This window comes from Chaetodon auriga, chromosome 2, assembly GCF_051107435.1.
Source record: "Chaetodon auriga isolate fChaAug3 chromosome 2, fChaAug3.hap1, whole genome shotgun sequence".
Taxonomy (NCBI): Eukaryota; Metazoa; Chordata; class Actinopteri; order Chaetodontiformes; family Chaetodontidae; genus Chaetodon; species Chaetodon auriga.
Window position 1 is genome coordinate 26,284,691 of NC_135075.1, and position 24,976 is coordinate 26,309,666.

The 24,976-nt window shown below is 42.2% G+C and overlaps 3 protein-coding genes across 6 annotated transcripts; 2 read left to right on the forward strand and 1 right to left on the reverse strand.

Annotated features, from left to right (window-relative positions):
* Positions 1-2,812: 2,812 nt before the first annotated feature.
* On the reverse strand, positions 2,813-11,701 carry rbbp5 (retinoblastoma binding protein 5). Of its 4 annotated transcripts, none has more exons than XM_076743696.1 (14): positions 11,554-11,701; positions 10,179-10,204; positions 9,826-9,998; positions 9,340-9,480; positions 8,993-9,155; positions 8,700-8,809; positions 8,390-8,509; positions 8,042-8,195; positions 7,817-7,888; positions 7,500-7,617; positions 7,164-7,233; positions 6,421-6,656; positions 5,962-6,039; positions 2,813-3,208 (listed from the first exon to the last, which is right to left on the reverse strand). In XM_076743696.1, the coding sequence occupies exons 1-14, from the start codon at positions 11,570-11,572 to the stop codon at positions 3,153-3,155; spliced, it is 1,536 nt and encodes a 511-aa protein (XP_076599811.1). In that variant the 5' UTR covers positions 11,573-11,701; the 3' UTR covers positions 2,813-3,152. The 4 variants fall into 4 exon arrangements, with proteins under 4 accessions (XP_076599811.1, XP_076599819.1, XP_076599802.1 ...); XM_076743704.1 differs by having other exon boundaries at positions 2,813-3,205; positions 11,554-11,692; XM_076743687.1 differs by having other exon boundaries at positions 2,813-3,205; positions 5,818-6,039; positions 11,554-11,692.
* Positions 11,702-13,359: 1,658 nt separating this feature from the next.
* On the forward strand, positions 13,360-18,523 carry LOC143331189 (transmembrane protein 263). Its single transcript, XM_076747859.1, has 3 exons — positions 13,360-13,638; positions 15,987-16,074; positions 17,163-18,523. Exons 1-3 carry the CDS (start codon positions 13,630-13,632, stop codon positions 17,447-17,449), a joined length of 384 nt encoding a protein of 127 aa, XP_076603974.1. The 5' UTR covers positions 13,360-13,629; the 3' UTR covers positions 17,450-18,523.
* Positions 18,524-19,264: 741 nt separating this feature from the next.
* hgh1 (HGH1 cochaperone) lies at positions 19,265-24,673 on the forward strand. Its single transcript, XM_076744982.1, has 10 exons — positions 19,265-19,395; positions 20,017-20,139; positions 20,663-20,801; positions 21,007-21,144; positions 21,231-21,382; positions 21,753-21,853; positions 22,142-22,240; positions 22,743-22,834; positions 22,909-23,031; positions 23,708-24,673. Exons 2-10 carry the CDS (start codon positions 20,030-20,032, stop codon positions 23,930-23,932), a joined length of 1,179 nt encoding a protein of 392 aa, XP_076601097.1. The 5' UTR covers positions 19,265-19,395; positions 20,017-20,029; the 3' UTR covers positions 23,933-24,673.
* Positions 24,674-24,976: the final 303 nt, after the last annotated feature.

Below are 24,976 nucleotides of genomic sequence, written 5' to 3' on the forward strand. Positions count from 1 at the left end.
ACTGGTTTCTTCTGGCTTCAGTGATAAATATAGCTGGGTATCATCTGCATAGCAATGAAAGTTTATGGAGTTTTTCCTGATAATATTCCCCAAAGGAAGCATCTATAGGGTGAATAGAATTGGTCCAAGAACAGAACCCTGTGGAACTCCATGACTGGCTTAAGCGAGCACAGAGGAGTCATCACTAACGTGAACGAACTACAATCGATGTGAAAAGTGGGATTTAAACCAGCTCAGTTCTCTGAATGCCAATCAAGTGTCACCAGATGATTTGTCCTTGTTCTAACAGAGAGAAAACAACATCTCGTCTGTACGTATTAGGCTAATTCAACAGTATATCTTGGAATTTAAAAGGTCCAAAATCTAATTTGAGCATGAGTGTTTTATTCGTATCTCTCATAACTTTTGTTTTTCCTTTTCTGGACAGAGATGGAATTCCCTACAGTCCAAGAAGAGGCTCTCACTCTTACTGCCAAGATTCAGGTAAAAACCCAAAAACTCTTCAAGCCTTTATTCATCAGCTCCATCGTAAGATGTGTTGGTCTGTCAGCTTCATGTTTCAACTCCACTTTACTTCTATTAAAAATCTGCTAGATTATTCATATTTAAACAAATCAAAACATAATTTATTTTTAGAGATTAAGCTTCTGAAATTTTTCAACCACCTTTGCCAGCTTCAGCATGTGGAAATTAATGTCTGATTAATAATAATACAAAACTGTTGTAACTTTCAAGATCTGAGTACATTTCTTCCACTTAACTATCACATACAATAATAATAATAATAATAATAATAATAATAATAATAATAATAATAATGATCTTCTGTCACAGATTATATATATATGAAAGAAAGTAAAACTGACATGTCAAGTTCATTTCATCTGACATCATTTCTTTTCTCAGTGATGCCATAATGTCAGTTTTATTTATATATTAACTGCAGTTGATTATTTAATGTTGACTTCATGAACTGTGGACCAAACTGGTATCTTTAACAAATGGTTTGATGTATAACTCTGCAAACTTTATTTGAATTATTATGTACGGTGGCCCTGAAGTGCAAAACGCTAACGCAAAAGAGAAAACACGAACGCAAAAAAGAAAACACAAACGCAAAAGAGAAAACACGAACGCAAATGAGAAAACACGAACGCAAAAGAGGAAACACGAACGCAAAAGAGAAAACACGAACGCAAATGAGAAAACACGAACGCTAATGAGAAAACACGAACGCAAATGAGAAAACACGAACGCAAAAGAGAAAACACGAACGCAAATGAGAAAACACGAACGCAAAAGAGGAAACACAAACGCAAATGAGGAAACACAAACACAAATGAGAAAACAACAACATTAACTCTAACGGAAGAGGTAGGTACCTGCGGGTGGCATGACTTGACGCTGATTGGACGACGTCACTGCCCGTCTCTTTACCAGGAAGTAAACATTTTTTTCCTTCTTTGCCCGCCAAGCAGACAGAGCAGTCATGAGTTGTGCAGTCTAGTCTTATTTTAATGTTGTGAAAAGTTGACAGCATATCTAGTATGACGTCATATGTATGCCCGGCATCAAAGTACTCTTTGATAATACCAACTAAGTCTGAATCACCAGTCGCGCTCATGTTTTGAAACCGATGCGTTGAGGTAGGTTTACTTCCTGGTAAAGAGACGGGCAGTGACGTCGTCCAATCAGCGTCAAGTCATGCCACCCGAAGGTACCTACCTCTTCCGTTAGAGTTAATGTTGTTGTGTTTTCTCATTTGTGTTTGTGTTTCCTCTTTTGCGTTCGTGTTTTCTCTTTTGTGTTCGTGTTTCCTCATTTGCGTTCGTGTTTTCTCTTTTGCGTTCGTGTTTTTCTCATTTGTGTTCGTGTTTTCTCATTTGCGTTCGTGTTTTCTCTTTTGCGTTCGTGTTTTCTCATTTGCGTTCGTGTTTTCTCTTTTGCGTTCGTGTTTTCTCATTTGCGTTCGTGTTTTCTCTTTTGTGTTTGTGTTTTCTCTTTTGCGTTAGCGTTTTGCACTTCAGGGCCACCGTAATTATGAGTGTAATCCATCATCTACTGTTACTGGATTGTTTTGATTTGTTGATACACTGTGGATGCTTTTTAACTTGCCCACCATTATTATTAGATGTTTAGACAGATTCATTACTGTTGTAGTTTCCAAATGCTGACACACAGAGGGGCACAGGGGACTCCTCCCTCAGACCTAACAGCTACTTTTAGCTCTAAAATGCTTTGTGAATTACTTGAGGAGAAACTTTGAGACGTTTTGTGGCCTCAGATTCTTCCTCCAGCATTTAGACATCACCATCTGCCTCAGAAATCCATCACCTGTCAGGATCTACAGAGTTCAGGCTTGCACATATAACCACTGTAATTGGATTTCTTATTATTGATCTTCTCTGTCCCTCAATCGTGAACCAAGTGATTTCATCTTCTCTTCATTCAGTCGTAAGCATTCACTGCCTTAAAGCCAAATGACTGACTATGTCATTTGATTCGGTGTATGTATGTGTTGATCTGCTGACCATGACACCACGTATGTACTCATCTACTGATTAAGAGAACATCCTGCAATATCAAAGCTACTGATTGACCGTTGTCCTGATTGAACAACACTTTATGACATGCCTGTTGTGCTGACATTGTCCTGACGGTAATGTCATCCTATTTACAAGATAATGTATTGTCTATAACCTGACAACTTTCCCTGTTCTGGGTTCACTTCTTGCCGTCTCACTCGAGGCGGCAAGGAGTAAGAATAAACTCCCAGACGACAAAAATTGCCAGAACACCACATAGCAGCTGCTTATTTAGAAATCCAAATGTTTTAATACGTATAAAAAACAACAAGAAGGGCAACACAAACACAAACTATCAGGACAGGCAATCTATACATGATGAATCCTACAAAGACAGAGGACATGTGATCTCTACTGTGAGGACTCGGCGGCTTCACGCCCTCTTTGTCAGCTCCTGTCAATCATCCGGGCTGAGGAGTTTTCCTGTGACGCTGTGCTCTGGTTGGAGGAGGAAACAGCCTGCACATCGAACAGGCTGCTCGCTCACACAGTCTGTACATGACATCAGGCTTTGTGTCTCTGTGTTTAAGCCTGTTGGTGATTCTCCACATCTGCGCACAGCAGCGATCAGTCCATCCCTCCAATGTCGTGCTGTTTGTACGACTGCGCGACCAAACTCCCTGCTGAGGAACAAAAACGCCGTCAGACATACATATGATGGACAGTAAGACGCTGCTTAGATTGCTGCTGCCGCTGCTGGTTCTCCAGTACTAACTGAAAAAACTGGCAGAATCTCAACTGATAATCGCTCTTAAGTCAATCATTAATAAAACTAAACGCTTCCTGCAGATGTTTCAAACTGCTTATAACGTGAAACTACAAAGATTAATGTTGCTGTATGAAACATCTAATCCTTGATACAATTATACAAATGATTTGCACGTGTTTGTTCATTTGATTGGTCATATTTTTAATAATGCAGCACATAAAGGCTTATTCATTGTTCATACTTGACAAAGCAGTGTGGGAATTCTTAATTTACACTGCAAACCTGCAACATTAAAGTGATAATCTCGAAGATTTTCATGTGAAAATTGTCACATTAAAAGCATTTAACTTACAAAACACGAGTTGACTTTAATTATGAAGTAGTCACTGGAACTGCATTGTGTTTGTCAGGGAGCTTTGCACTGAGCTCTGTCGTTCATCTAAGATGCATCTACAAAACAACAGTCATTTGAGGCATTTTTTTGACAGCGGATCAGTTTGATATATTGCACAGAGTAATGGATCAAGAAGGAGCAGCCACAGAGCTGAGAGACGAAAAGGTGCAGGCGACAGGCCGTGCTCAGTGCTGAAACAGTTTTACTGCTAAGTATAGAACAGTACACGATAAGGCTGGCTGCAATGTCCATATCTGTTCAGAAAAATGCAACATGGCTATGTTTGGCCAATTTTCACTGGCCCATTGCCAAAAATATTACCAAAACTTACCAAAATGTACCTTACGAACTCAGAAACTTTCTGTTTCACTACGTGAGTCCGCAGACTCATAAAATCAGATTGTGGTTGCTCACAGAATGATGAAAAAAGGCTAATTATTGGCTGACTTCTTTTTGTTTTGCTGCCTGCAGAATTCTGTCATCTGTATTATTAAATATCATTTACTGTCACCACCATTAACTACAGCTGTCGCCAAATCAACCAGGAATGAAATCTTTGAGATTGCCACCTTCATGTAGCTGCTGGATCACAGAATTTTTGATGGACGTTCAAAGCAGGATGAGACATTTATACAAACTACATAAATGCACACTGTCGCCCACATCTCTGACACACACAGAAACAGAAAAGACAGGACCTGAGCAGCGCTGCTACAGACACACGATCATGTCACACGACAAGCCCACGGAGCGAGGTGGGAGTGGGAGCAGGAGGGTCAAAGGCCAAGCAGGAAGTAGATGTAGACTAGCCAGCTAGCCCGCAGGGAAACAAGCTGCACCATCCCACCGTTAGCCACGTCAACACCCATCTGCCAACTACAGTCCAACTTCACCAAAGTTCAGATGACGGCAAATTAGTCAGCAAGGCTGAGTTAGCAGAGGTTCTACAGTCATAAAGCCACAGTCTGGGAGGGATGCAGCTATGTAGGTACAAGGAAAGTCAATGGTTGCTACACAAAGTTTGATTGCAAATGATTGCCTTCTGTTTTTATTTATGCTCACAGTGCGCCTCATATTTTCTGGAATCTGAGTTGTATTTTAGTAGATTAACAATTCCTCTTTCTGATGGTATTAATTACTTTTCTGATTGTAAACTAATCCCATGAAAAGCTTAGAACCAACCAACATTTGTTGACAGTAAGAAAAATGAAAAATATTGCTGGGCTGATCCGTTGGTGTGAAAATAATACAACACCAGGCACACAGAGTGGTAAATCCTCTGACTGTCTGCGCGATCCTCCGACAGCGTCTCAGTGTTTTCAGCATATTGTTTTGGTGGTTTGGAGCATTTTGACTTAGCACTTAATTTAGTGACATCTGCTGTTCGCTGCTCTGCTCTCTGATTTGAAAAGGTCGCTTACGTGTCTGATCAACAACAGACTGCAGAATTACTGTTTACACATTTTGACTCCACTTTGTTCACTTATTGTACAAGCTGAACTGTAGGATACCATTTTAGCCTGAGAAGTACGTGGAAGAAACATCTGCAGCTGAAAGGTCCAGTTACATCACTGTAATTACATAATTTCAACACTGGAATTTAGCAACGACAGAGCGGACAAGTTAATTTTGAGAAGGCGCCTGTTTCAGTACACACAGATGCTAAAAACGGGGGGTTTACAAAAGGTATTTTTTTTGCAGAAAATGGGAGATTTAACAAGAATTCTCAGAATTCAACCCTAATCACAGTGTCTCATAGCCAGTGACTGCTGAAGTCTAAGGGCAAAAAAAGGACAACAGTAGAAGACATAATATTTCTAATATAAATAGAGTCACTCTCCTGCTGTAATATTACAGGAGAAGATGTTTGTGATTGTCTATAACAGGTGAACTCCAGCTCCAGTCTGTGTTCTGACCTCCAGACTGTGGCTTTACAGCAGGCGGGCCTCTGTCAGTGCGCTGGGGGGGTTGGGGGCAGGGGGTGGTGTGTGGGGGTTCACGTGAGGTGGAAGCGATACAGGAAGGGGTGGGGGGGTGGGGGTGCCTTGGCAATGTCAGTCAGACTAGCAGGGCTGCAGGACTAGCAGAGCTCCCAGACTCAGCAGCAGCAGGGGCGGTGGCGTGCTTACCTGTGGCCAGGCCCCCCTCTGCTCTGCCCTTCATCCCTCCTCCTCCTCCTCCTCCTGGGCCAGAGCTGCCCAGGGCCTCCACGGGGAAGGAGGGCCGTTCGCCCCTGTAGGGCTTGGGCCTGAAGGGGAAGTCTTTGTCTTTACCTTTGGAGCCTTTGGGCCGACCTGCTGTCTTCTTCTTGGACTTGCCATCCCCTTTCACACCCAGAAGAGGGTGCACCTCTGGGAGAGAGAGAGAGAGAGAGAGAGAGAGGGGAGGTGGCGTCAGGGTCATACTCAATTCTAGCAAACTCATACTCAAATCTGGCAAACTAAAAGCACCTTGAATTTAAAAAGTAATGAAAACAGTATTAGTGTTAAACAGAGAAAATGTTCTCAGCAGAGTGATGAGTATGTCACGGCTCCTGTTGGGTCCGCATGAGAAGTTGAGTCAAAAAGGGGCCGATCACAAAACAGTGAGGTTTCTTATTAAAAAACTGGGGGAAATTATAAATAAAGGCTTGTCTCTTATACAAGGCTGTCTAAATTCCTGCAGTGGAGAACATGTACTCCATATGGAAACATTGCATCTTGTGGGTGGATTTATTGTTGTGCTCCACTAACCGTCACTGGGCACCCCCTGCAGTTCAATGGTGGTGGTGCGAGCCTTCTTCTTGGCCGGGCCTCCTTCAGATGAAGGCTGCCTCTGCTTCTTGTCACCACCGGCCAACGCATCCTCTGGAGTGGCAGCTTGGACTGAGGCGTCAGGTGGGGGGCCAAAGGGGTTTTCCTCTGGGTCTTCCACCTCTGGGGCGATTGGCAGGTACAGCAGGGCCTTACAGTCCTCCAGCTCCTCATCACTACAGGTTACAAGGGACAAGTTAAGAAGACATTTTTTTTTTTTTTTTTTTTAAATCACACAATACACACTTGCTACAGGGGGAGACTTAAAAGGCATGGACAAAGTTCAACTGTGTGCTTTTTAATTTTACAGCTTTTTAAGAGCAAAATCCAAGCACTTTACAGGCACTTTCAAGGTACCTTTAGCATTTCAAATATTAAAAGATTTGTGGTTTATAACAGTGACTGCGCAGAGGAAACACATGATTACGCTGGAAATCAAGCATTTGTATGTTTTCAACCATATCTTCCAGTTTTAATAAGGAGATGGGGTTTCCACTTAAAGATGTGAAATCTCTGGAAAAGCTACTCAGTGAACCTTTAGTTTTATCACAGAGTTGGCAGCAATAATCAGATTTCATTACAGTATTTTTGACACCATAGCTAAAGAGCAGTGAACTGGCACCAAGCTAATTTTCAGTGATGATGCTGAACAGCTTTTAGGATTCTGTATTGTTGTTTCTCACCTGCTGCAAAAAGCAACTATGGGATCAACTGTGGTGACATCCACCTCTTCATCCTCTGCAGCGTCTGCACCTGTAACATGACGCAAAATCATGTGTGAGAGATCCGCAGAGAACCAGTGAAACCAGCTCATGTGTCAGCAGAACAGGTGATGGTCAACCTTCAGTCAACAGCTGTCACGTTCTGATGGGGTTAATGCAAATGCACGGGATATTGAAATTGTGTGTGACATGCAAAATAATGATTGCAGTCGTAACAACCTTCCTAATAATAATGGTGTCGCGGTGCCTTAGCATGCAGACATACTGTATTTATGTAGCCGTGTGTGTGTCGTCTACCTGTCTGCTCGGGTTCACTCTTGTCTTCATCCTCGATGTCAAATTCGGACTCTCGCTCCTCGTACTCCACATTCTCATCCAGCTCTTTAAAATCTGGAGCAAAAGCACTCCAGTTTTCCTGCGGACAAACCCAGCAGTCACACGTCGATCAAACACTCACACCATTTTACAGCCACTCAGCTGGTAGCTGAGCTTCATCAAAGGCCAAATTCCCACATACTTGTCCATAATATGACGCATGGAGCTCAAGTGAAATAACCTATCTATGACCATGTTCACTCAGGTGCATGCAGCCTTTGCTGTCACTGTCTACTTACCACTTGGTTCTGAGCCCAGATGGACACCACTCCACTGGAGATTGAGGCGATTATCGGACGGACAGGATGCCACTGGACAGAGGTCAAAGGTGAGATGAGTAAATTATCTGATTGTAACACAGTGTCTCAATTTAACTTAAAATCCGTCCACAGAAGTGTTGTCTCAATGTTTAAGGCTCTACACAGAGTTCTACTGAGTCACAATTTCAGTTCTGACATCCTTACAGCAACATCCAGCAGGAGCTCTCCTCTGGTTCCATGCAGGATCTTCACCAGGTTGCCGATGCTCTTCTCCCAGATGTAGAGGGCGTGCTGCCTGGCTGAACCAGCCACAATGTACTCGCCATCACCGGAGAAACAGCAGCGCTTCCACGGAGTCCTAAACACAGAAAACACAGGCAGAGGACATGAACAAACAGACAGCAGAGAAATAGACAGATGCAGCACCTCTCCAGCACGTGTTAGCCTCAGAAACTGCCAGGGCTAGCATTTTTCCCCCCAGCTGGTTTTACACAATCACTGCAACAGGGAGACAAGAAGCTTGCCAGGCCTGTCTCTGCCGATATACTGTACCTGTTGACCAGGTCCTGTAGTTTCTGCATGGGCTCAGGTTCTCCGTCTCGGCCACAGGTCAGTATCTCCCTGCCGTCATATACCCTGATGATCCGGTCTGCTGTGTTTATGAGGAAGCAACTGTCAAGAAAACAGGACAAATGGACAAAAAAGTGGTGGAATTAGAAACACGGGAAAAGAAAGTACAGGAAGAGCACAGGAACGAGAACCCACAATGAGAACTGGAGCCCAATGTTAAAAGGTGTAGGTCATCTAGTCCAGATGGTGTTCATTCAGGTTTAGATACAGAAAATCTCCTGTTGCCTCTCACCTGCCCTTGCGTGCAAATTCAATTGATTTGATGGCAGTGGTGTTGCTGGTACCAGTTGTCACTCTGAAGGAAGCCACCAACTCCTGAGTGTTTGTGTTCAACACCAGGATCTAGAACAACAGATGGAGGGAGACATGATGATGAAGGAAAACAGCAGAGAGACAGAACATTTTTAATCCTACGCATAAACCTTTAATCTGTACAAATTCACATTTACTTGGGCTATCCTGACGTGTAGTGATGTGATTAAAAGTTGCACTGTGGATGAGGTTTTGTCTGACAGAGTGACTAACCTTTCCTTTTGCATTGCCAGTGTAGATGTATTCCCCCCGCCTGTCAAAGGCCGCCACCACATTCAGGTCTGAGTCGTCGTCCACTGGCAGGACAACGTGTTTGGAGTCTGATAAAGTCAGCAGGACCGGGGCTGACTTCATTGGACACACAAGCACCTTGTCCCTAAAACACAATTATACTTTGTCGTCAGTGCTAAATGGCAGAGAACATTACCTTAACCTACAAAGACAAATTGCACAGGCAAAACTCCATCACGTGACACTTTACATGGCATATGTGACCAACAGCTGAACCTCAGAACACATCAGGTGTAACAAGTACAGACAGATCCTATCAGGTCACTCACATGTCTCTGGGGTGGCACTGTAGCTTCAGGATGGGCGAGGGGAAGCGGAACCTCTGGTCACAGTCTCCAGTGAGGACATCCCACTGTGAGACAATGTTGTCTGTGGAGGCACTCACCAGCTTGTGACCATCTCGACTCCAGCTGCACACACACAAACAAATCGCGTGCTTTAATTCATCGTTAAAAAAATTATGGTGTTGTACTCACCTGTTCACATGAAAAGTGACAGAACTAGTTGTGTGAGAAATGAAAAATGAGAGCTTGGCAGGACAGGTCAAACCTGGGAGTTCAAACAAATTCAGTGTGGAAAGAGATCTTTTGAAAACAATCTGTAAAAGCATTTTACAGATTGTTTACAGAGCGTTTTTAGATGGAGCAGACGAGGCAGGTAAAAGACAGATGTGTCTGAGACTATAAGTGTACATAATGAGACATTTATCAAGTAGTAATGGCCACACTCGCTGCATAATGTGTGATGTGTCTCACCATAAAGAGCAGACCGGGTGGATGTGTGCGCTGATGATTTTGGCAATGCCCCGTGTGAGGAAGTCCCAGATGACGATGCGGCCGTCGTTGCAGCCCACAGCCAACAGGGTGCCCCAGCGGTTGAAGGTGCAGGTGAGAGCCATGCTGATACAGTCCAGAGTGCCATCTGCCTCCTAATACACACACACATTGAAACACAACCGAGGGTTTGCATCACCACTGAAGCAATCAAGGAGCAGCTTCACACGTGACTGCTGCCTAAAGATGAAACTCCATGAGTACTGGTGTTTGCAGTGGAGAAATATTAACTGGAACTTTAAGGTTATTGCATGTGTTGAGAGCTGGTGGCTTACCTCTGGATAGTTCTGCCCAAACGACTCTAGGAGAGGAAAAACAAAACAAGAGTGTATGAGAAAGACTTCACAACAAGGAAACATATGTACTAAAGTGACAGCTGGCTCAGAAATACAACACAACCTTTCACTAATCCCTTTTCCATTATAATTAACATAGTACAAATATTTTGTGCAGTACAGCAGAGTATTTGGATCTTGAAAGAACAGCATAGTCATGGATTTCTTTCATGAGGAATATATTCAGAAGTCTACAACAGAGATAACTTTCATTAAACTGAGATTTAAATCAGATATACATAACAAATATATTAAGACAAAAAAGCTGAAGTATATCCAAGATTAAAGCTGCAAAGTTTAGATAAGTATTAACTGGGCGGAAGCAGAAAAATGTGCATAAGTAAAGTGACATATTTGGAAGAGAAATTGTGTAATTTCATTCAAAAAGTTTAAGTTGCTAACATAGAAGAGGGAACTCACTCGCGAGTGAAAGTCAGAAAGAAAAAAGCAAAAATGCAAAAACAGGTGTGAAACAGATACAGGACATCATACTTAGAGCCCCAACACGGTTTACGATCTGTAACACTTCATTTTGGTCTAGATTAGCTCAAAAACCACAGTGCTTGTCAAACCTGGACTAAATTAAAGAGTAATCTCAACTTTTTTCTTAAAGCACCAATTTTAGATATTATTCATTTTCTGAATATAAAAGTTAGATATCACAGACTTTCCTCCATCCAGACCTTTATTAACCAACTACATTTACACTTATCAAACCTGGACTAGATTAGCGTGGGAACTCTAAACACTGTTTAAAATCTCTTACTATAGTTTGCCAAACCTTTATTCTATTTGTGAAAACAGAAAAGAATACATATATAGTAACGTTACAGTAATGTCTTCCTGAATAGTAACGTTACTCCCTGTCATATGCACCAGCTGTCATTTTTTTATTTCCCCGTGGTCCTCATAACGTTAAGAGCTATACGCTCGTGGGCTCAGTGGAACATACACAGAATACATAGATGGTAAAACCAGGATGAGTCTTATCAAGGAACAGTTAATTCAAAAAACGTCACAACAGCAATGTACCGGGGCTAACGTTAGCTAACAGCCACTATGTGTGCTTCCTTATCTATAATCGGCGTTTACATGTAGACTGAGACAATACCTTAGGAACAAATTTAATGTGACAAGTTCAACAGAACTTAACAGTGCGAGATAGTAATTAATGCAATTTTAATTTGACTGGTATATTTTGCTGTGAACATGCTAGGCTAACGTAAAAAGCTAACCACAACAAGTAGCTACTTGGAGTTAGCAATGCACGAAGAGTCAGAATAATTAAAAGTAAAGAAACATTTTGGGTAATTACCGAGCAGTTCGAGATTCATTGTTGGGCGACCGATGATATAAATTTCCTTAACGACTTGATTTCACGGAATATTTCACTAAATTTCACTCGTATTTACTACCGCTGCGACTGCCTGACTGGCGCCGCGCCTCCAGTGAGGACCCCAAACAATGCGACGTGGAAAGTGCCTGAACTAAATAAAAGGCGCAGTACTGCCACCTGCTGTGCTGGAGTAAACAAGAACTTTTAAAACGAGGAAAAAAGCACTAATTCTATTCATTAATCCCACTTTAGTAAATTACTGAACTGTTTTAACGCCCTCTTCCAAAGCTGAATAAATGTTTAAGACTGGCTCCTTCAAATCTCCTCTTTCTGAGTTGTTTTCTCTTTCTCAAGGATATTCTTGACACAGACATAAATACCTGAAATACTGACAATGCTCACAGATCTGGTAATTATTACGTATTAGATGTAATGTTTTATTCAGTTTTATGATCTCAACCTTGTTATTATGCTCTCCTCCATGGTGTTTCTTCATGCTGATCTCCAGTGTTGTACTCTGCGTAAAGCAATATCACAGTTTAAAAATGCTCTGTTACAAGTAGTTCTGCATTTAAAATGTTGCTCAAGTAAAAATAGAATTAGCAAGTATCAAAAGTAAAAACACTTATTGTGCAGAATGTCCCATTTTACAATAATGTATATTATACCATTGAATTATCATTATTGATGCATTAACGTGTACATCATTATATTGTTACGGCTTGTAAAGGTGACGTTCATTTTAAGGGATCCAACAGCATATTTTCCTGGCTTTCTAACATGTGGCACCATTGGCAAGTCATTTCTGTTCCATTTGCCCTGTGTGAATGAGATATGCTGCCAACATCATCATGCAGAACTTGACCCTTGACTCTTATCCGTGCACTATCTTTAACTTAATGGTTTTAATCTGTATGTGACCCTGCGGTATGAAGTACGTCAGTTTACACGTAAGTCTCCCTTTGAAACTACATCATACATCAGACAAATTCACAATAATGTCACACAGAGACTTCAAACACAATCCTTCACTGTCAAACAACCAGTTGTGGCTGCTGGTGGTGCAAGATCTGGAGCTGGATCCGGAGCTGGAGTTGCAATAACCGCCTACCATCGACTTCCTGTCTTCATAATAAAGGTCCAAAAAAAAATTAGCTTGAGGGGATGACAACACAGACTGGCATCTTTTACTGTGGCATCAAACTGCAGCTATAAATAGGCAAATGATCAATACTTTGACCTATTTATTTCCTGGTTAAAGAACATGTGTTAAAAAAAAAATGTCCCAAAGTTGAGACATACTGACTTCTTGAAGTTTGATTTGCCCCACATTTAAAGCATGATCACGTTTGTACTTAATTTATACAATGTGACCCAAAATTCAATACTGTATGTGTTTATGTTAACCTGCTGACAGGCCATGACAAGAAGAACTCACCATTGGTATTTTAGTGTATAACAGTTATTTATTATTAGCTATTTTTATTATTTATTCTGTATTTTTTTTTTTTTTAATCTTTGCCTCTCTTTGTATACTTTGCTGGCTGTAACAATTTAATTTCCCCAGCGTGGGATTAATAAAGTTTTATCTTGTCTCATCTTATCAATATAAACGTTATGAGAAAATTAAAAAAAAAAAATGCTGGGAAGGGTTTTAATTTGAAGGATCTAAACGGAAGTCTAGTGCGTTGTTGTGCGTTGTTTGACTGTGTGTGTGTGTGTGTGTGTGTGTGTGTGTGTGTGTGTGTGTGTGTGTGTGTGTGTGTGTGAAGGCGCCACGTCGGCAGAACCAGCAGGGTGAAGAGAGAGCTGCGCAGCTCCGCCTGTAGCTGTGAGTGAGGAGAAGTCAGAAAGCTGCACGTTTATGCGAGAAAGGCGTGAAAAAGGTTGATAAAAAAGTCAGAGCAGCAGGTTTCTCTCTCTCTCTCTCATACACCCACACGCACATAGAAATCCATTTATTTACAGCAGAGTTTGGTTCGGAGGCTGAAACAGAAGCTGCTCCTGTCTCAAGTTTCTGTGCCAGGTGTGTTTGTGGGAGAAGCACTGGGAACAATGGTGAAGGTAAGGACCAACCAGCATCCTTATTAACGTAAGAATAAATGAAAATATGGAGCACAAACTGCGTGTGAGTGACGGGGTTTTAACAGCATTCAAGTTGCATGACCAGTTTTTCAGCAGCAGGCTCCACGTGTGAAAATGTGGAGTCTGAATACAATAACAGCTTGTTTTATTTTCTTGACGGTGTCCTGTTGAGACGTGGCCTCTTCCCTGTTCTTCTCTGGAAAAGAGTCATTTTGTGTACAGTAAAGGAAGGCGTCACAGCTTCCTGCAAATGTTTCTCAAACTCTGATCCAGCTGTGCCAAAACCTCATTAAAAAAGTTAAAATTTCTATGTTAGATTTGGCTTCCAGACCCAGCTGCTGCACTATTTATCAAATAATTTGCAGCTCTGGTTCTTCATTTTAGGTTCTGGGCCTGTGGGTCACAAGAAAAAACAGGGGGTGGGGTGATGTTTTGCAATATGGTTCATATTATATGAAATACCATTTCTATTTTTAGTAACAACCCTGTGAAATATGCACTAGTTTGAAGCATCTTTGGGTCATTTAATATTTAAAGAGTCATGGTTGAATTGCTGTACTCACCTGTAGTAAGAGGGAGGTGTCACTAAATTTGAACGGTCACAATTCAGAAAGGTTAAGATCGCTGACCTACATTGACATGGCCGCCAGTCAGGTGGCTCTCCTGCTCGTGCTCAGCTTGGCAGCAACCTGTTAACCGTCTCTTATACTTCATCAAACTATATTTTATCACAAAAAATGTAAAACATGAGCAAAATGCTGAATTACAAGATCATTCCATCAAAAGAAAGGAGGGAAAGCTTGAAATATATAAGCACCATCTTTGGAGTGTGATAAGTACAGCATGTTACATAATTACATGTTTGACTCAACTGGTAAGACGGACTCGTGTAAGACAGTCGAAGTAAATTGATTTTGTTTGGCAGAAATGACAGGGTGTGAAAGTTTTCCCTTTCTGTTTATCACATAGAAAATCTGAATTTGATGTGTCGAGCAACCGGAAAGAAGATCAAACCCGATATGAACACCCACAATTTTAGAGTTTTGTGACAAGACCACAAACTATGTGAGGTTACCAGTCTGTAGTTTATGTTTAGGACTTAATTAAAAGGAGTTGGCCATGAATTTAAAACAGTAACTCAGAGGTTCATTCAGACGCACAATCAATCAATTTACTGTGTCCACAGTGAAGCTGGAAAAAAGTGATTTCCAGTACGCGTCATCATGATGGACCAGGGTTTACATTTGCTTGATTTGATTTTACATGATGTTTTTATTTGTTAGTTTTTCAAATTAGTTTTAATTTGAGAAACATGACGCAGCACGTAAACATGTTCTCTATGGAGCCAGAACAGTGACTGTACAGTTTGGCATCGAAAAAAACAAAATTTGGCATTGAAAAAGCAAACCTTGCCATTGAAATTGCCTTGTGTTGGAAAAAGTTGTTTTGGCACTGAAAAATATTCCACAAAAAAATAAAACAAAAAACTATTTAATTTTATTTTTATGATTTTTTTTTTTATTTTGGAGCCTCTGACATGACCACACACCTAGCATACAGCATCAGTTTCATGAGTTCACCTGAAACTCCCAGACCACAAGTACGTTAAGCCCATTTCACTGTGCAGTTGTTTTTCCACATAAAATCAGGCTTTTTTTTAATTTTAACTGATTATTTTTAGGGTATGCTGGTCAGGCAGCGGTCTGCTGGAACAAGCACCAAGCTTAGCTCATGTCAGCTATCATAGCTCATGATAGCTTACATCAGATATCATAGCTAACGATAGATAATGTCTGTTATCATCACTAATATCAGAGCCGATATTAGCTAAAGTCAGATATCAGAGCCGATATTAGCTAATGTCAGATATCAGAGCCAATATTAGCTAATGTCAGATATCAGAGCTAATGTTAGCCTATGTCAGATATTAGAGCTAATGTTAGCTAATGTCAGTTATCATCACTAATGATAGCTAATGTCAGATATCAGAGCTAATGTTAGCTAATGTCAAATTAGCTAACATTAGCCCTGATATCTAACATTAGCTCTGGTAGCTGACATTAGCCATCATTAGCAATGATGATGTAAATCTGATTCAGTCCAGAATAAGGTCAGTTAAAAGTTAACCTTTGCACAGTGAAACATACTTTGACAGTAATTAGGAACTCAACCAGATAATGGCTTTGACCAGACAGTCAATGCAGATTTCAGCATGTGACAGTTTTTGATACTGAGTGCAATGAGAATCCAAAAAAGTTTGATCCCCAGTCATGTAAGTGTTAAATGTAGGGATGTAGTGTGAAGTTTGGTTTTCCTGTGTTTTCCAGAATGTGAACAGCGTCAACGTGGAGCCCCAGCCTGGGACCAGCGTGGCCACGGGCGAAGCCGAACCCGCCGACATCCAATCTACAGAGGGTAAGCAGAGAGCTCCCCGGGCTGTGGCTAAACACTGAAACACCACCAGGGAATATGGTGCAATCTGTGCTCACATGTTGCCCGCTGCTATTTCAGAAACAGTTGGTTTGTCAGGGGAGTATGTGTGTTTGTGTAAGAGTGGCTGCGGCTCCAACCTGCTATTTGTGTCCTAACACACTTTGCACCAATTCAGTCCCCTGCTGCTGCTGCTGCTGCTCTCAGTAAACATCTCTGCTGTTATTGGATGAAACATTATTCTGTTTTCAACATATCAGTCCTGATGAGAGTTTACCCACCAGTTGAATTGAAGAGATAAGACCATCCTGGGGTTGTTAAGAGAGCCCAGACTTAAAGATACACTCATGGTTATGTTAAAATACCAAAAGCACCACAAATATCAAGCCGTGGCTGAAGTCCATCACTTTGGTCCAGACGGAAATATCTCAACAACTGTGAAATGGATTGCAATGAAAGTTGGCACAAACATTTTTCACTTATCCAATAAATTATTTCCACATTAGTTGGATGTTTTGCATAGAAATTCATGATGCCCAGACATAACAATTTAATACTTCCTGTACTTTGGTAACTGACCTTTCATCCAGTGCCATCAGGTCAAATGTTTAATTTGTCAAAATTTTCTGCAAAATACCTGCAAAACTAGCAACATACCTGAGCCTTATTCTGGCTAAACAGGTCCATGTTGGTGTTAGCATTTAGCTGCTTGAGTGCAGCCTCATAGAGCTGCTAGTGTGGCTGTGGAGTTCCTTCATGAACACACACACTACATTTTATTTTCACACAGTTCGTCCTGCGACCAGAAATAAGAGAGAGAGCACAAGAGCGAAAGGAAACAGTCTGCCACTGAAAATACATGATTTTTTTGATTGATCATGATTTTCTTTTTTATCAGTTTAGAGTAGAGAAGTCAGAAAGTAAACACAGATGGATTAACACATTGCCAGCTTGGGTCTTTTCATGGGATAAAATAAATGTCTCTCAGACATTGTCCAGCAGAGCAGGAGTGCATGTGCTGTAATAGAAAACTGAACGTTGTGGTGCTTCATGTGTGTTTGGTGTGTTTCCAGGTTCTGGTAAGGACCACATGGCGCCCCCCCCAGGCATGATGTGGCGGGTGACTGGAGGCCTCTTCAATGTCACCAAGGGAGTCGTGGGTGCGGCGGTGGGCGGGGTGGCCTGGGTGGGCGGTAAGAGCCTGGAGATCACCAAGTCGGCCGTGACCACGGTGCCCTCGGTGGGGGTGGGGCTGGTGAAAGGCGGGGTGTCTGCCGTGGCCGGCGGCGTCTCCACGGTGGGTTCGACGGTAGCCAGCAAAGTCCCGTTCACAGCCAAGAGGAAAGACAAGGCCGAGTGAAGAGGAGGAGGATGGTGAAGATGATGATGATTAATGATGATGATGGACTTGCCCCGCCCTGAGCCAACAAAGAGAGGCTGTCAGCTGATCTCTGTCTGCCAATCAAACTCCACAGTGCCTTCTGATGCCGGTCTCAGTCTTGAACCTGGTAGTCTTGTTACCACGCAGAGATCTCGACTTTGATGCAAACGCTACATTCAACACTACATTCCTCATCTGACTCGGAGCGGGATTTGTATGGCCCCAGGCAGATCACATGGACCGGGATCCACTTCAGCTCATGGTGGACGACGTCATGAATTATCTGTTTACAATCCAGACTGATGCTGTTGCAGTCCTCTTTCTTCCCTTCACTCTTTCCACATACACACTCTACACATACATGGTGAAATGTTTCTGAGTTAAGATGCTGATTTTTAGTCTTTTTTTGTTTTTGTTTTGTTTTTTTGCAAAATTATTGAAGTACTGTTGGAATCTGTGTGACCCGAACACAGAAAAATAAAATGTTTCAACATTGGAAGCGAAGGATCAGCCACATTCTTCAGTCTGCAGCCTTCACTGTGTCTGACCTCCTTTTATCTCTTGGAAGAGCTCGGGATGGTGTTTTACCCTGCAGCCTTGGATCTGCATCACTCCTCCTAAATGCGTTTCTGAAGATTGTAGACACAATCACAAGTACACCAATGGGCTCAGGCCTTTTCTACAGCTATATCGTTGTTGAAATGTTTTCAGTATATGTGAAATGTTGGAATGCTGTGTTGGACAAGTTGGCTCTCTTTTTTAAGATTTAAGCAAAAGACATTCAGCAGCATTTGATTCACTGATGGTTGTTTGAGAGGAGAAGTGCCCGATGTTGTCTGAACTGGTCAGTCAGTCAAGGTTGAACTGTGCCTTGAACACAAGGTGAACACTGTACTGCAGTGCAGGCAACATTCGTGAACGTTTGTATGCGATTTCAGCATTTCAATGCAACATTTGGAGTGAGTGGGAACTGTTGCTGATGGGACTAAACTATTGTTTGTGAGTGTCTTGTATGTGTTTTTTGGATATATCAATAAAATAGTTTGGAAGGATAAAAAATGACCTTTGGAGTGTTCTTGTGAATAAACCAGAGTCATCCTGTACTTCCTTCCTCATAAAACATTTGACAATGCAAATTTTGAAGTATTTTGAATCCTGCACTGTTAAGATCCGTGTTTACTCCGACCCAGATTTCAAAAATGAACTGCGTTTACTGACAGCTTTACAAAGTGTTACATCACCTGTTTCCAGTGAACCTGTTTACCTGTGGAACGTTCCTAACAGGAGATTTTGGAGCATTCCACAACTTTCCCAGTCTTTAGTTGCTCCTGTCCCAACTTGTTTGAAACGTGTCCCTGCATCATATTCAGAATTAGAAGATAGTTACAAAAATCATTGAAGTTGTTGAGATACAACATCAAATACATTGTCTTTGAACTGTTTCCAATCAGGTGTATGTCAAATAAGAATAGCAAGTCATTACATACTGTGCATTCATGTGCAAGCAAAGAGGTTGAGCACCTCTGTTTGTAACAAAGGATGTGGTGTTCAAGTTCACCTAAAAAGTCTTATCTTACCAAAAAGTAAGATTAATAGAGTTTCGTTATGTTTGTTTCTGTCTCGTCTGGATAGTACAGAATGTCCTTGAAGCACGTTGTGGGACGTTATCCAGCTTCAACCAGATCCAGCTGTGTCTCACCAGAGACTACGACATGTCGCTAACACTGGAGGGCAGTAAGCTTCACTCAGCGCCGTTTAAGCTGCTGAAAAGGAAGACGAAGAAGAAGTTAACCCGGAAGAAAGCCGTGTAGCTGCGGTAGTGTCCACATGTAGTCACACTGTACACATGTTGTTGAATGTTAAAGGAATATGAAGGAGTTGTAACGTCGAAATGAAAACCAGACAAGTCCTGTAGCTCGTTAAAGGTAAGATATTTTCACACCAGATGGTCATTTCATGGAAGAACAGACGCTAATGTCACTGAGCGCTCACGAAAGAGTTCAGCAGACGATTTTGTCACGCTGTCAGAAAATGTCTTGGAAACTTTGACCTCATGTGTGGAAAGAAGTTGTGATCTTTTCAGAGTAATTTAAATTTAGCTGTTGTTATTAACAAAGTTTGTATCCAACATGGAAACAAACTCCCTCTGAAAACGTACTGCTAAGCTAACGTAAACAGCAGACTAGATGAGCCTTAACAAACACAAGTTATTCTTCATAATGTTTTTTATTTTATTTCTTATTCTTTATTAGTACACGGCAGTTGTGTTGAGATAACAGCAGACGGATATTTGCTGTTTTATGACACTATAGGCAACCAGCCAAGTATGTAGAAGTTAAAGCTAATAGTCTGTAACACCCGGTAAATACATGGCGGTAATAATGAATGCAGTAAAGAATGCATTTATTCTTGTGTTATACGCTGCTGTGGTTTTCTTGGATTTGCTGATTTCAGATCAGTCAGTGAGGCTTGTAGTAAGTATATCAGTAGCATGCTGTATTGTTGTGTGAGCTGACTGTTGGTTGTATTTTATTTCTGTTCATTAGACACTATTAGAAGATGTTGAGCGATTCAGAGGCTGCAGAGCTGCTCTCCTTCCTCACCCCCAGTACACGTCCTGATGTCAAAGGTCAGGCCACAGAGTACATCCTGGGACTGTCTGGACACAGGTAGGATGATGATGATGATGATGATGATATCATTTTTTCATTTTAATGTGGTGGTCTGGGATCCTTGTTTCTGCTCTCAACTCAGCTCTCAAATGCTAAAGACCAGTCCTGAATCAGATTGGACTCTGATGCTGCCTCGTCCAGTGTGATAAATGTGCTTCACAGTGCGTTAGGATTTTATTTTAACTAAGAGGAGGACACAGATTATAAATGTGTGTTTTCAGTCACACATGACAGTCAGAGGCACTGAGATGTGAGTTTTAGACAGCTAAAATCTGAGACTTGGCAGGTAGGATCCCATCAACCACTGTGCAGGTGTGCTGAACTGTAGCATGTTCAGGCAGTGGCAGTGAAGATCTTAAGATTTGTCATAAACATGTCAGCAGTGTGTCAGCTGCTGGCATGTTGATCAGGCACATGACTGAAAACTGACTGACGTTTGCAGGATTTATCAGGATGGATTTACCCTCCATCGTTCTGCTGATTGTGTGAGAGCTTAACGTTTGTGTTTGTTTGTTTTCAGGGACGGCTGCCGCTTCCTCCGCTCTAAACCCGACTTACTTGCTGCCCTGTTTGCTCTGACTTCTGACCCCTCTGTTGCTATAGCGAAGGACTGTTACCACATCCTCATCAACCTGTCAGCTGATGAGACTCTGCACCAGGTGATCAGTCTTGATTGATGAGCAGTCTGGTCTAAATGAGCTCTTATTTATACGTAGCTACTGGACTGTCCCAGAGTGAGACGTTGCTGTGATAACCGACTTATCGACTGAGCACAGCGCTCACAGATGTTGTGGATTCAGTGTTGATTTCCTCTGTGAAGATAAACATGTTACAGGTGTTTGCTCTTCGTTTTGTGTCACCCAGGTTTTGGTGGCAGATGTCAAAGTTCTTCCAGTGTTGTTAAAGAACCTCCTGGATCCAGAATACCTGCTCTCTGACCAGATCTGCACCATCCTGTCCAACCTGAGCCGCCATGAGAAGACCTGCAAGACTGTGTTCAAGGTGACTGGTCTACCCACTTTTACCAGGGATGTTATCGGGGATTTTACTCACATAGTGAGAGATGAAGCGATTCTTTGCTGTTTCAGGTCCTTCAGGAGGAAGTTGGTCTGGCTCAGCTGGTGGAGATCTTCTGTACTGAAGGTTACAACAAGAAGGCTAAGCTCCACTACCTGGGTCCTCTGCTGTCCAACCTGACACAGCTGCCCGAGGCCAGACACTTCATGATGGACAAGGACAGGTGACTGATCAGCGTCTTCCAGTTTCTGTCATATTTCAAAGCTGATATCAAACCCTTGGGCGCTCCACAAAGTCTTTGTGGAACATTTCTTCCCTCCTTCACTGTCCAACAAGGCCAGTTAGATTTTAGGGAAGAGACGGAGGAGAGAGAGCATGAGCATGAGAGTATGATCTCTGTTTTTTCCTTTGTGCTCACCACATGAATTAGTTTTATTCAGGACACACTGAACTCAAGAAAGTAGCTTCAGGACAGACATACAAGCTCCTATATCCCCTAATATTCACAGTAAATTCAGCTGAAATCTGGACAGTGAATTCCTTTGCAATGTCATAATTGTGTGTGTGTGTGTGTGTGTGTGTGTGTGTTGCAGGTGTGTAGTCCAGAGGTTGTTGTCCTTCACACAGTACCAGGGATCAGCTGTCAGGAGGGGCGGAGTCATTGGCACCCTGCGCAACTGCTGTTTTGACCACAGTGAGAGAGAGACACACACACACACACACACACATACACATGCACATACACACATATACCTCATTCGCACTCGCTCACTTCATATGGTTGAACGGGTCGTGTAGTTGTCTGATATCAGAACAGCATAAATGCATCCAAAGAGCATTGACACGGCTTGAAATCAGATCCTCTGACCTTCAAAATCAGAACGGTTAAACAGAAAGAATAAATCAGGGAGATGCCACTCCAGATGTGTCCTCACTGAACTGTTGTCCAACAAGAACTTCATCTGATCCTCAATCTGTCCAGCCCTTCATCAGTGGTTGCTAAGCGACGCTGTGGACATCCTGCCCTTCCTCCTGCTGCCGCTGGCCGGTCCGGAGGAGCTGTCAGAGGAGGAAAATGATGGTGAGTCTGGTGATATTCTGGTTTTATTTTTGTCAACAAAACCCATGTGCAGCCCTAAACCAACAGCGAATTGATAAACAAGTATTTCCTGTGTCCAAAGCCTGATGCAGCTTCTTGCTCTGTGCCACAGAGCTCCAATTGTTGTTTAAAAACTATTAAAAACACATCAGTGAGTCACTCTGTTGCACTGACATTCCTTCATTACCATGAACGCACAAACTGTAGCTCATTTCGAGTCAGTCCAGCATAACATTTGCTGAAAACCAGCTGTGTCCCAGCTGTTTTAGGACCTTTTTTTAAACATGAAGCTTTGTGTTTGTGACCAGTTTATAAAGATTTAGAAGGAGCCAGTGTGTCAGAGTGTATGTTGAATTCAGAAATTGTTAAGATTAAGGTTCTGCTCAGATTCTTGTCTAAATGTTTTTAGTCGATCACAATCCAAACAAAGCCCGGCCGCAGTCCAGCTGGCTCTGAGTCTAACAGAAGTTCCTGTGATGTTCAGGTCTGCCTGTGGACCTGCAGTACCTCCCAGAGGACAAGAAGAGGGAAGAAGACCCCGACATCAGGAAGATGCTGCTGGAAACACTTCTGCTGGTACGACAAAACAAACACACTCACGTGGACTCGTGTTTTCATGTTGAGATCTTTACCGTTTGTCTCTTGCGCAGCTGACAGCGACCAAAGCCGGCCGGCAGACGCTGAAAGACAAGAACGTTTATCCGATCATGAGAGAGTTCCACAAGTGGGAGAAGGACGTCCACGTTACAGCAGCCTGTGAGAAACTGGTTCAGGTAGGAAAGATCGAATCATCAGCCAAAATCTTCAAGGCTTCAAAACTCCAGTTTCTGTGTATCCGTGTGTTCGTGTAAAACGGGGCGTTTGGGAAACGATGATGTCATCACCTCAATTCGCCCACTGTTGCTTTGTTTCATGTCTGAAACAGCAACGATGGTGAACCACCGGTTAGTTTGTTTTTGGTCAGCTCTGCTCAACCGTGTTCCAAAAAGGTGTTAAAACACTACAAATACATAATTAGCTGCTACTGTTAGTGTGTTAGAGTTGCTACCACCAAGGAAAATCAGCTCACCATAGGCTTTATCGCCACCTGCTGGCCTGACACGCTCGTTGGAGCATTTGGAATCATTTTTGTCTTCCCGTGTTTAAGGAAATATTTTGTAAAACAAAGGGGAGCAGAATTATTTATTGTTTAAGAGAAGGGGAAATGATCTGTTTTAAATATCTGCGTACGTGTGGTCAAAGCCTTTAATAGAAGGCAGAGCGTGAACACAACAAAAGCACAAGCTCCATCATCCAAACTGACCATAAGATTATTATTAAACAGCTTCAGAGTGAATATCTGATGGATTTACTGCAGAGCTGTTGGGTTAGCATTAGCTTTAGCTTGGTGGACATCATAAACTATGAACTGTGAGCATGTGACACGTAGCGAACCCTCCATCCCTCCAGGTGCTGATAGGAGACGAGCCGGAGCAGGGCATGGAGAACCTGATGGAGGTGGAGATCCCTGAGAACGTGGAGGAGAAACTGAAGGAGGCTGACATCAAAGAGCAGCAGGAGCTGGAGAGAGAGCAGGAGCAGATGAGAAAGGAGGAGGAGGAGGAGGAGAAGAGGAAGAGGAGCAGTGATTCAGAGGGGACAGACAAAGGACAGGAGGATGGACTCGTACGATGAAGCCTGATTTTACACCTGGAATCTGTGCAGCTTCATTCACATACGACGCTCCACAGAGGGAGCTGCTGAACAGCTCGGGGTTAAAGTCAGTGATGATGAAAAAAGAAGAGGAGCGTTTTCTGGTCCATCAGGCTGCAGCAGTGACGGATTTTAAAACCTTTTCTTCTGTTCAAGCTGAAATGTGAGGGACACTCCGCCTGCCTCTCACACTGAATCCACTTCTGATGTCTGACAGTGACGGAGGACGTCAGCGTGTGAAGGTGGGACTCATCTAAACAATATTCAAGGTGTTTTTCTTCCTCTGACCCGAGAAATCTGAGAGGAGTCTCAGCAATTAGAAAGAACATCCACAGTGTTTTGAGTTTATCGAGCGTATCATTGTTTTACTGAAAATGATGAATGACAGATTTATGGTCCCAAAATGAGGGACAGGTGTTACAGAAACATATACTGTCATGCCTTTAACATAAGAGTGACCCGGCTGCTTGTTCAGATACGAGACAAAGTGTAAAATCAACAACTCTACGTAATGAGGTGCTTTCTGACCTGCTGACAGAGCAGAGTAAGTCTTTTTCCATTTTATATTCTCAGACTTGATAAACACGTTATACAAATGTTTTACAGGCAAACTAACCAGTAAACCGATGGTGTGCTCAGTGTCAGTAAATTAATACATTTAAAAAAAATCGATCAACGATTCAGTGTTCTTATTCTGTCTGATGAATAAATGATTGAATTTTAAAGTGGAGTCAGAAATTAATTTCAAACGGCTTTTAAATGTTCATTTTTGGGATTCTGTTTGTTTAACGTGTCAGAAAATGTTTATTTCCTGCTTTCACGTTTGCATTTTGGGGCTCATTTAAAGACGGCTCTCGATAAAGCCACTCGCGTCGTCAGGGGCCAGAAATCCACATCACTCATGTGTCGTCATTGGACCCATTGATAATGTCAGGATATTGATTATAGCAGCTTTAAAAGATGAATCAATACTGTAAGTTTAGTGTTTAATGTAGTTTAATGTTAACATTACTTTAAATAGTTACT

Coding starts and splice junctions, on each gene's coding strand:
- hgh1 (XM_076744982.1), top strand. CDS start 20,030: ATGTTGAGCGATTCAGAGGCTGCAGAGCTGCTCTCCTTCCTCACCCCC. Junction 20,802..21,006: donor CTGATGAGACTCTGCACCAG/GTGATCAGTCTT, acceptor TGTGTCACCCAG/GTTTTGGTGGCAGATGTCAA. Junction 23,032..23,707: donor CCTGTGAGAAACTGGTTCAG/GTAGGAAAGATC, acceptor CCATCCCTCCAG/GTGCTGATAGGAGACGAGCC.
- rbbp5 (XM_076743680.1), bottom strand. Junction 9,481..9,825: donor CACCCGGTCTGCTCTTTATG/GTGAGACACATC, acceptor GTGTGTGTGCAG/CTGGAGTCGAGATGGTCACA. Junction 8,510..8,699: donor GAATTTGCACGCAAGGGCAG/GTGAGAGGCAAC, acceptor TTTTCTTGACAG/TTGCTTCCTCATAAACACAG.
- LOC143331189 (XM_076747859.1), top strand. Junction 16,075..17,162: donor CGACATCCAATCTACAGAGG/GTAAGCAGAGAG, acceptor GTGTGTTTCCAG/GTTCTGGTAAGGACCACATG.